General features: G+C 48.6%; 1 protein-coding gene across 1 annotated transcript; it reads right to left on the bottom strand.

The window, feature by feature from the left end:
* On the bottom strand, positions 8,825–11,086 carry LOC102166107 (ral guanine nucleotide dissociation stimulator-like). The gene is made up of 4 exons (XM_021074092.1): positions 10,901–11,086; positions 10,214–10,273; positions 9,852–10,045; positions 8,825–9,588 (listed from the first exon to the last, which is right to left on the bottom strand). The coding sequence occupies exons 1-4, from the start codon at positions 11,053–11,055 to the stop codon at positions 9,308–9,310; spliced, it is 690 nt and encodes a 229-aa protein (XP_020929751.1). The 5' UTR covers positions 11,056–11,086; the 3' UTR covers positions 8,825–9,307.

Raw genomic sequence — 11,300 nt, 5'->3', positions numbered from 1 at the left:
CTTTCACTGGAGAGAACAGCTCATTTTATATGCGGGACATCTTTCTCTGTCTGGCAGTGTTCACTCCGTATCAGTATTTTGGGATTTTAAATAAATAAGTAAATAAATAAATAATCCAGCTACAAGGATACACTGCACAACACATGGAAAATAGCCTTCATTTTACATATGTTTAAATGGTGTATGAGCTATAAAATTTTGAGTCACTCTGTTGTACTCTAGAAGCTACCACAATATTTTATATCAACTCTACCTCAGTAAAAAAGAGCCCCCTTGTGACCACCATCTAGGATAAGAATCTGTACTTTTCCCTGTACCTTAGGAGACCCTCCCTGTGCCCCTTCCCAATCTCTACCACCTCCCTCCTTCCCAAAGTTCTCACTGTCCTGATCTCTATAGTCACTACTCTCCTTCAGTTTCTTCGTGGTGTTTATCACCCTCGTGTACTCATTTAGACCTTTAATTTAATTTAATTTATTTTTTAGGACCTCACCTGCTGCATATGGTGTTTCCCAGGCTAGGCGTCATATTGGAGCTGTAGCCACCAGCATACACCACAGCCACAGCAATGTCAGGTCCAAGTCGTGTCTGCAACCTATGCCACAGCTCACAACCACCCCGGGTCCTTAACCCACTGAGTGAGGCCAGCAATTGAACCGGCAACCTCATGGTTACTAGTCAGATTCCTTTCCGCTGTGCCACAACAGGGACTCCTAGCCCCTTTAGCTGATGCTTGCTCATTTGCTGGTATTTGTTCAACTCTTTTAGTCTACAAGTTCCTTCTCCACCCCGTTCTTCCTGACACTGCATCCATGCAGAACCTGAGCCCTTCCCCTTGGGGAACTCTCCAGTATGGATTCTGCAGACGGTGTTCCCATGGGGCAGTTCAACACATCCCTCTGTGCTCCACATTTCCTCTTCAATTGTTTTCAGAGGCTTGATCAGGCTCAGGATCAAGACTGTTGATGAGACCCTAGGCATTGATGTGCTCTTTCATCACAGGACACACACGTCAGGTTGTTTGTCTTTTTTTGAGGTGTCAGGACAGATGACACTCAAGCCTTCTGTTCATTGATGCATTTGAGAGCGAAATCGATGATATTCTAATTCCATCATTTCTTTTTCGTGCATCATTTGGATGAATTTTACCAAAACACACTTTCCTTCAGTTCCTGTTTGGTCACCCAGTAGAACAGTTCATAGAGGAAAGGCAGGTTCATTCACCTCTCCATTATCCAGAGATGAACTGCCACCCTGTCATCCTCCAGAGACAATGAGTTAAAGAAACACCCTATAAAATCAAGGATTAAAACATATTTGGTGGATTTCACTTGAATTATTTCACTTGATATTATTTTATTTGCTGATGGTCTAATTGTCGCATTTTTCACCAGTTGGAAGCACTTCAGTTTGACAATTCAGTCGTTTGGAAGTGATCCTCATAGTCTGAATGCCTCTTTGAGATCTGGTTTCGCAAGATGTTTCAAACCCTTCTTGTACACTTCCTCCCAGTCCTAGAGTCAGTCGTTGTCCAAGAAGCCTTGGTTTCTTTTAGTGGGAAATGTTATTGAATATTAAATGCAAAACACTGGAATTGTAGGAGTCTTCCTTAGAGAAATAGAACAAGTAATCCTAAAATTTGCATGCATCCACAAAAGACACCCCAAGGCAAAGCCATCATGAGGAAAAACAAAGCTGGAGGCCTATCATTTCAAACTAAATTACGAAGCTAGAGTAGTCAAAACAGTACAAAACTGGCCTAAAAACAAATGCATAGTTGAATGCCACAGGATATAGAGCCCAGAAAGAAACCCATGCAAATACAGTCAATTACTTGGTGACAAGTGGCTAAGAATATACAACGGGGAGAGGAGAACATCTTCAGTAAATGGTGATGGGGAAAATGGACAGCCACCTGCAAAGGAATGAAACTGGACCACTATCTTGCACATACATAAATCTTAACTCAGAAATGATTAAACCCTTGAATGTAAGACCTGAAACCGTGCGGTTCCTACAAAAAAAACTGGCCGTAAGTTCCTTGACCTCAGTCCTGGTGACGATTTATTTGGATCTGACTCCAACACCAAAGGAAACAAAACCAAAAAGAAACAAGGCAGACTACTCAAGCGCAAAAGCTCCTGCACAGCAAAGGAAACAATCAAGACACTGAAAAGCCCCCCTTCGAATGGAAGAAAATATTTACAAATCATGTATCTCATAACTGGCTAATATCCCTATCAAGAAGCCATACAGTTTAATAGCAAACAAGCATTCTGATTGAAAAATGGGCAGATCCTAAGAAACAGTTTCTGAAGAAGATATACAGGTGACCAACAGTTCTGTGAAAAGATGCTGAACATCACTAATTAGGAGAGAAACGCAAATCAAAACTGTAATTAGGTACCACCCTGCACCAGTCAGAATGGCCCTTGTTAAAAAGTCTGCAATTACCAAGTGCTAGAGAGGATGTGGAGAAAAGGGAACCCTCCTAGACTGTTGGTGGGAAAGAAAGTTGGTACAGCCACTATGGAGAGCCGTATGGAGGTTCCTTACAAAACTCGCAATGCAACTAACATATGACCCAGCAGTTCCCCTAGTGGGCATCTATTTGGAGAAAGCCATAATTCAAAAAGATATATGCACCCCAATTTTCATGGCAGGACTCTTTACAATAGCCAAGACATGAAAGCCACCTGAATATTAACCAAGGGAGGAATGGATCCAGAAGATGTGGTACATACCTGCAATGGAATATTACTCAGCCTTACAAATGAAATCATGCCACTTTCAGCTACATGGATGGACCTAGAGATGACCATACCAAGTGAAGTCAGAGAAAGAGAAATATCATATCATATCACTGATATGTAGAATCTAAAGAAAAATGATCAAAATGAACTTATTTGCACAACCGTAACGGAACCACAGACGGTGAAAATGGATTTATGGTTAGCAAAGGGGAAAGGGAGCGGGAAAGGATGGATGGGCATTTTGGATTAATACGTATACCTTGCTGTATATAAACTAGATAGAGCATAAAGAAAGCTCTGCAATATTCTGTAATAACCTACATGGGGAACGAATCCGAAAAGAAAGACTATATATTCATACACACACACACACATATAAAGTTTAACTTAAAAATTACAAAAGAAATTGTGCTGTGGTTATGCAATGGAATATTATTCAGGCAAACAAAAGAATGACATCTTGCCATGTGACGATATAGAAGGACCTTGAGGGCATTAGGCTAAGTGGAATAAATCAGACTGAAGGTCATGAGCTCGCTTACACATGGAACCTTAAAAGTCCAAGCTCATAGGTTTGGAGAACAGATGGGTGTTGCCAGACAGAGACTGTAGGTGGCTGGGGTGTAAGGCCTGAATGTGAAATTTTAAAAGAAGAGCTATAGGAATGCTTCAACCTAGGAAACATATCAGCGTAATGTTCCAATTAACAGGATAAAGGGGAAAAACATGATCGTCTCAACTGATGCAGAAAAAGCAATGGGAAAAATCCAACACCGTTTCAGAATTTAAATCACTCAACATACTAGGTTTGGAGGAAATTACAATGCCATCACTGACAGTGAACACTATATTCAATGGTAAGAGAATAAAAACACATCTTCTGAGATGAGGTAGCATGTAAGAATGCCGGGTTGTAGCACACCAATGCAACATAGTACGGATAGCTTTAGCCCCACAGCAGGTAGGAAAGATCCATCCATCAATCCCTCCATCAATGCACAAATCACTTATACCCTAATGTGAAAGGAGGAAGTAGAATTAGTTTTGGTCACACAGGAGAAGATCTCATATGGAGAAATCCTAAGGAATGCTCCAAAAGAATGTTAGAACTAACCAATGAATTCAGAAAAGTAGTAACCAGATACAGGCAACGTGAACAATCCTTTGCCTTTCTGTACACTAATCAGATCCAACTGAACAAGACATGAAGGACACAATTTTATTTACAATGGCACCAGAAAGAAAAGCAATCAATGAACCGCTTAGTAAAAAACTTAGCAAAGGAGGCAAAGACTCGTACCGTGAAAACTGAGAAACCTTGTGAGATTAAGAGACACAAATCCCAATTTCATGGATTGGAAGACTTCTCACTGCTAAAACCTCAATCCTTCACATTGTAATTTACAATCCCACTGCAATCCCTAGGCAATCCCCAGCCTACATGGAAAAACACCTCTCTCTCTTTTTTTTTTTTTTGGTCTTTTTTCTTTTGTTTTTGTTGTTGTTGCTATTTCTGGGGCCACTCCGGCGGCATATGGAGGTTCCCAGGCTAGGGGTTGAATCGGAGCTGTAGCCACCGGCCTACGCCAGAGCCACAGCAATGCGGGATCCGAGACGCCTCTGCAACCTACACCACAGCTCACGGCAATGCAGGATCGTTAACCCACTGAGCAAGGGCAGGGACCGAACCCGCAACCTCATGGTTCCTAGTCGGATTTGTTAACCACTGTGTCCCGACGGGAACTCCGGAAAAGCACCTCTTAACATTCACGTTACACAGGATAGACCCCTCCCACCCCCCCGCCCAGAGACAAACACTCTCAGGGAGAAAAACATCGTGGGGGGAGGCACACTTCCTGATTTCCAAACTTACTGCAAAGGACCAATCAAGACAGTTGGGCACTGGCATAAAAACAGAATTGCACATCAATGCGGTGAATCCAGAGCCCAGAAACACACCCTCACATGGAAGGTCTAGTGAGTGTTGACAGGAGTGGCAAGATCATTCCAGGGGAAACGCCAGGCTTGTCCACTAAAGGTGCTGGGAGAACGTGACATCCACGTGTGGAGGGATGAGGCTGGACCCTTGCAAACACCATTTATAAAAGTGAAATCACAAGTGAAACAGAGACATAAAGCTGAGAATTGAAAATGCACAACCTCATCTCACTTCTGCAGTGATCACAACCATTGTTCATTAGCCTGACCCCGATCCTCCTGCAGGAGAGACAGGATTTTAGCCAAGGGTCCCCAGGGAAATCAGGGCACTGGGGATGGAGAGAGTATGGCCCTGACCTTGGCTGTGGTGAGCAAGAGAGCTCACCCTTTACGGTCTCCCACTGAGACCTAGAGCCCACCTTCAACTGTTTCCTAGGGTGCCATGGAATTTCCCACGGCCGTAGTGGGCAGACCACTCGCCACCCAAATTCCTATCACAAAAAGCCAAACAAGATAGAAAATATCTCGACTACTTTACACAGATTGTCAAAAGCTGTTTTACATACAGAGATGTTTCTAGATGGTTGGAGGGAGAGAGGAGGGGACAGAGATGGGCACAGATGGTGGGTTGGACACCTAATTTTCCCTGTTGATAAGCCACAGGGACACCTTCCAGGCAGTGGTTCACCTTCTATTTGTTATTTGTAGTGCATTTTCACTAACTTCAAGATGAGTTTGAGGAAGAGAAGTGAATGAACACAGATGAAATCAATCCAGGATGTTTCTGAAACACTTTCTGGTGAGGGCTCCTTCAGAAGGTGGTCGATTTTGAATGGGGCTGTGTTTGTCAGAAGCGCGTAAACACCGCCCTCCTGTGGCCAAGTGAGAAGTGGCATGAGTGCAGCTAGGTCCCAGGGTTCTCTCAGCCTAAGAAGCCAACGTTAACAATTTCACTTTCACAGACTTGCTGTTAATGAGTTCTCAGGCTGGTCTCAGCACAGTGCTTTTCCTATAGTAAATACTCAGTATACATTTGAAAACACAATAGCTAGAAATGAATTACTTGCTCTTTGCTGACAATGTCGATTTTCCATAGAAATCTGTTGCCTTCTTGGGGCAGAGCTGGGGGATGTTCCAGCCTCCTTTGTAGCCACAGGTCAATGCAAAGCAGGAGAGGAAGGGATGTGTGTCCTTCCAGACCTGGCCCAGTGTAACCTCCCCCACGCGTCTCTCCAGGTGCCTGTTCCTTGTGCTGATGGAGGCAGATGGGGATGAGTCCTAGGCCCGGAGGAGGCGCAGGATGGGAGGACTCTGGGTTCCTGACTGAGCAGGTGAAGAACTGAGGCTCCCCAAAGTGAGCTCCCACCCTCCCACCCAGTGCCGTGATGTGGGGGCTGCAGAGGGAGAGGTGCTGACATCTGGGCAGTGGGCAGAACTAATTCAGCCTACGCTAATATGCACACAATCACCCGAGCTCTAGGAACAACTTAAACAGGCCATCAACCGAGTACATTGAAAATAACAAAATCTATTTTGTCTTGGTAACTGAACCCTCCAGTCTAAGCCTGCTCTTCGGACCCAATCATTTGGCCTCAGAGAACTTGGATTCCTCAGTATTTTCTTATTCTCAACTTAATCATCATTGCAGTCAGCATCATACCAGTCTGTGAAGAGAGGCATTGAGAAAATAGTTTCCAGAGGAATCCTCAATGAGTCATTTCATTTCCTTGTCCCTGCTTTGAAAATGTACCACAGTGAATGAAAGTTTACCCATCTTTCTTTCTAAGTAATGGCAAGTGTGTCTTAGGGATCAGTTTTTCATGAAAATTGGCAGGTTTCCTTTCCCCATCACAAATTAATGATTAAAGCCCTCCAGTAGCAGATAAAGATTACTAAGATTTCCTCAGTAACAATTATGTGCACTCGTTCAATGGATCTAGGTCAAATATCAGATGTCCAAACTCTTCAAAGGATCTTTTTCTTGATCCATTTGAAGTCGATAATACATCGACCACATGGAGTTGGCATGGCTGGATTATGGTTCTATTTCCTCAGCAGTAAACGGGGGCAGTATTTCCATTACCTTGTGGACATGCTCTGCAGATTCAGTGACATGACCCGTGTCCAGAGCCGAGGCCACGGCAGAACTCCAGAGCCCAGGCTCTAAGTGCAGGTGGGGCCCCCGCTGTGAGCACCCTGCTGCCCCACCTCCTGCTCCATCTGCTCTGCCCTCTCTGCCTCGCAAGCCCAGCTCCTCAGACTCGATTGTTCCCCCAGAAAGCATTTCTTCCCCTGGGGGGTTGAGGAGGGGGTGACCTAGGCTGGCTCTGCAGTCCTGGGGTCCATGCCACCACATTCAGACCAGCCCTGTCACTGGACAAGAGCTGCAGCCACAGTCCCTGCTGTGGTCACTGAGTGTTCTGAGTGCTGAGACCTGAACACTTTGCCCCACATGTGTGTCCTCCGCTCCAGAGGACAAATGTGGGGTCCAATCACAGTGCCCTCCCCTGGCTACCTCAACCCACCTGAGCTGCCCTTACCTCTGTGGGACACCGCGACCCCAACCCTTCCCCCTGCTTGGGAGCTGGACAGCATCGCTGGCTCCCACAGCCTCCAGGTGGACAGGGATGGTTTCTGCTGAAGTCTTTCTCTGGAGGCAAATTTGGTCTTGCAGAGAGACGGTGATGCCATGAGTCCTGGCCACACCCTACATACCACACAGAGCCTGTGCCCCCAACCATCACAGGCTGCCTCAGGTAGCCAGGCAGCCCTCCTCTCAGTCCTCTGACCTCTGCTTTGTCTGCTCCCAAGGGATCAGGGGCTTCTGTCTTTCCTCCTCCAGGAGAGCTCAGAATTCCCTCCCTGCAACGACTTAGGTTCTCTGTATCGGGGCCTCCAGCTCTGGGCAGAGAGGAGAGGCTGACCCTGGCCGCTCCCAGCAGCCTCCAACCATGGATTCCCCCTGGCCTCACCTTCATAGACTGGGTAGAACCACTGTCCTCTCCATTTGTGGTTTTGGACCAAAGCCAGAGCTCCTCCCACTGCAGAGGGTGAGGGGCAGGGATGTCATCCCTGGGGCTGGACCAAGGGCAGGGCGGTGGGTCACTGCTGGGGGAGCCTGAGGTGGGGGTGGGGAGGGGCTCAGCTGCAAAGCCCCCTGGCCCTAGGCTCTGACCTTCCTGCAGTTTCCTTGAGTGCCTGATAACATGAGACTCCTTCTGCTCACAGGGGTTCAGGGGGTCCGGCTTCTGTTTCTCAGATTGTCCCCTGGATCAAACACAACCAAGGCTGTGCCTCTGACTCCAAGCTCTGCCTTAAAATATTTTTGTTTGTTTGTTTGTTTGGGCAGCTCCTGTGGCATATGGAAGTTCCCATCCAGGAGCTGCAGCTGTCAGACAGAGTACACCACAGCCCCAGCAAGGCTGGATCCTTAACCCTCTGAGCGAGGCCAGGGAGCAAACCAGAATCCTCATGGATGCATGTTGGGTTCGTTACCACTGAGTCACAACGGGAACTCTATTGCTTAAAACTTTTTTTTCTTACAAGATATTTTATAACTATTATGGCTGAATGTTTTATTTTACCTTTCATTTTTTCTCTAATGTTCAACATGGTGACCCAGATACACATAAATGTATACATTCTTTTTCTCACATCATTGTGGTCCATTGCTTAAAATTTTCAATGTTGTTTTTGAAACTAAAAAAAAAAAAAAAAATCAGTCTCTTCAAACATGACCTAGCCAGACACAAGATTCCAACGGTTATGTTAGCACTGTTAAGAAAAAACAGGAATTGATAAATGCATAGACACATAAGGAATACTGAGAGGAGAAAAAGAATGTATATATATGTGTATATGGATGACTGGGTCCCTTTGCTGTACAGCAGCAATTGACAAAATAGTATTAATCAACTATAGCACAAATTTAAAAATAAATAAATAAGGAATACTGGAGGGTCCCACGCCGAAGGTCGGGGTTTACTGACTAACACAGATAGAGCTGCCCTTGATGCAAATGATCTGAAACAGAGATGACAGAGGGGTCATGTAACATGGCGAGTGTCCTTCATGTCACTCACATGTACAATTTCAATGATCAAAATATTCAATTTTATTTCAAGTGAGAGCTATATCCTAGAGTAAATAATTCGCTATATACAGTGAAGAACCAAATGTGAGAATATGGACTTACGGGGGAGGGAAGGGAGGCTCCAGGGCTGCTGCTGGCACTGGGGCAGCTCGTCCTCTGGCCCTGAAGGCACCACAAGAGCCGGTGCTCTTGCTGACCTGGTCCAGCTCCAGGGATATTAGGGGAGGAGCTGGCTCCAGCCCTGGAGTAACTGGAAGAACGGGGTCTGCCGTGGTGTCTAGACCTAGACCTGGAGCTGGAGGACATTCCAGGCCACAGCAGGTGCCCAAGCCTGATGGGCTCAGAGCAGGGGCAGTGCCCTTGCTGAGGCTTCAGCTCTGGAGCTGAGGTTGGGGGGGAAATGGGCTGAGGTTGGAGGGGAAGCACTGGGACAGGTTTCTGGGATGATTCAGGCTTTGAAATTGGGAGCAGAGCTTGCTGGACCTCATGCGGATTTAGAAGTGGAGGCTGAGAAAGTGGTTTCTTAGCTCTGAGCTGACGTGACAGCTAGGACATGAGCAGGCTCTGGCTCTGGCACTGGAGCTGGCATGTCCCCTTGATCTAAGGCTGGAACATGAACGAGAGCTGAGGCTTGAGCTTGCTCTGGCTCAGGCACCGGAGCTGGCATGTCCCCTTCACCTAAAGCTTGAACATGAATAAGCGCTATGGTTTGAATTTGCTGGGGCTGTGGAGCTGCAGCCGGCACGAGAGCTGTAGCTGGCTCTGGGTCTCCAGGTGTTTCTAGAGCTTGCTCTGGAGCTGGTCCTGTAGTTCAAGAAGAGAAAATATCCTCAATAGGACTGCTTTACCGCATGCCTTCTAAAACAGGAAATTCCTCCCTGCCAATCAGCGAAGTCTCAGGCCAAGATGCCACCCCCAGGAAGTCTTCCCAGGCTGCAGTCCAGGGGAAGAGTGATCTGAGCCTCCTCATGGCTCCTGCCCAATTCCAGCCTCAGGAGGCTCTGCTCTGTGAGGCCCAGCCCCGTCCCCTCCCCACTCCCCCATCACCCACCCCGAGGGCCCCTCACCGTCACCCTCTGCCTCCATGGGCTCCAGATGCTCCAGCTGTGCCAGGAGAAGGCGGGCACTGTGCTCCAGGGCTGAGCCAGGCATGCTGAGCTCGAGGTAAGCCAAGAGCATCTTCAGGCAGGGAAATTCGGGAGGCTGGTGGAAATCCTCAGGATACTGGTCCAGCCAGGTGCCCAGGATGGAGGTCATGGCCCTGCGGGTGGTCGGGAGGGGGGCAGCAGAGTCAGGGCCCGGCCTTGCCTTCCACCCTGCCCCGTGTGGGACCTGGGCTCCTGGCAGCCCCTCCCATCCCCAGGCCCCACACCTCCCCGCTGTTCTCTGGAGCAGAGAGCCCCTCCCCCTGGGATCCAAAGCCACTCACATTCTGAGCTGGTGCAGGGGGCCGCCGTCCTCCTCAGCGTAGGGGAGGATGCAGCCGTACCTAGAGGAGGCCAGGAAGGTGTCAGCTGGGCTGTACTGAGGACTCACCTGGATGTGATGGCTGGTGTGACAGGGTGACCCCCGGGACCAGGGAGGCCATGGAGGGCAGGACCGTGGTCTGCCTGATGCATGAAATGAAGGTTTTCCTAGAAGTGCCTGGGCCTAGGCGACCGTCCCAGATATTTGCAGAAGGAAGAAGGCCAACCAGCCCCATGACGCAGATCTGAGCAGCCTGGGCCCCACGGCTGGTGCCTGGGATCCCTGCTCTCACTCCCCCAGGACAGGGAAGCCCCCAGGGAATCCCCCAGCACCTTTCCAATGGGACACAGTTCAGCCCAAGGTCATAGGCACAGTCCCAAATGAGGCAGAGGCTTCCTCAAGGGAAGGAGGAAGACAGAGAGCAGCACAAGCCCAGCCCCTCAGCAGCCTTCCCCCAGGGCCAGCTCCCCAGACACACCTGCCATGATGGACCCTCTCAGTCCCTCCATCACCCTAGGGGGCTGGTCCTCTCTTTACCCGGGTGAGCAGAGGGCACACTCAGGCTCAGAGCGTTGTGGTGACCTTCCCACATCTCAACAGCTGGGAGGTGGCCCAGTCACCCATGTGCCACGAGGGGCAGGGCACTCACCTTAGGAACAGAAGGTCCAGCACCTGCTGGGTGGTGGCAGCAGCCATGTAGGTGCCCAGGAAGGTGAGGAGGAAGGAGCGGTCACCGCTCAGCAAGGTGGGCACCAGCTGTGCCACCAGCTTGTCCAGCCGGCCTCCCTGGACACTCCCCACCATGCAGGTCCCACGCCTGCCCACTGGGGTCACATCTTCCCCCTGGGGTGGAACAGAGCAGAGACTTCGGTCAGAGGCAGCACTGTGGACACCAGAACGCACAGGCCGGAGCTCAGATCGAATCCCCAGCCTCGGGAACTAGTGGCCTGAGAGTCCTCAGCAGCATAAAAGTTGTGGCATCCCCAGCAGAACTGGCGGTGGGAGATGATTCAATGTGGGAGGCAGTTTGGAACACAGTCCTGACGGCT

The sequence above is a fragment of the Sus scrofa genome, chromosome 14, assembly GCF_000003025.6.
Source record: "Sus scrofa isolate TJ Tabasco breed Duroc chromosome 14, Sscrofa11.1, whole genome shotgun sequence".
In the NCBI taxonomy this organism is placed as follows: domain Eukaryota; kingdom Metazoa; phylum Chordata; class Mammalia; order Artiodactyla; family Suidae; genus Sus; species Sus scrofa.
The sequence above is the reverse complement of the archived record's forward strand: the minus strand, read 5'-3'. Positions and strand labels throughout refer to the sequence as shown.

Excerpts from the sequence above, each read along its gene's own strand:
- LOC102166107 (XM_021074092.1), bottom strand. The coding sequence starts at position 11,055 with ATGGTGGGGAGTGTCCAGGGAGGCCGGCTGGACAAGCTGGTGGCACAG. Across the intron at positions 10,274-10,900 it reads CTGGACCTTCTGTTCCTAAG|GTACGGCTGCATCCTCCCCT; the intron begins GTGAGTGCCCTG and ends GGCCTCCTCTAG. Across the intron at positions 10,046-10,213 it reads CCCCTGCACCAGCTCAGAAT|GGCCATGACCTCCATCCTGG; the intron begins GTGAGTGGCTTT and ends GACCACCCGCAG.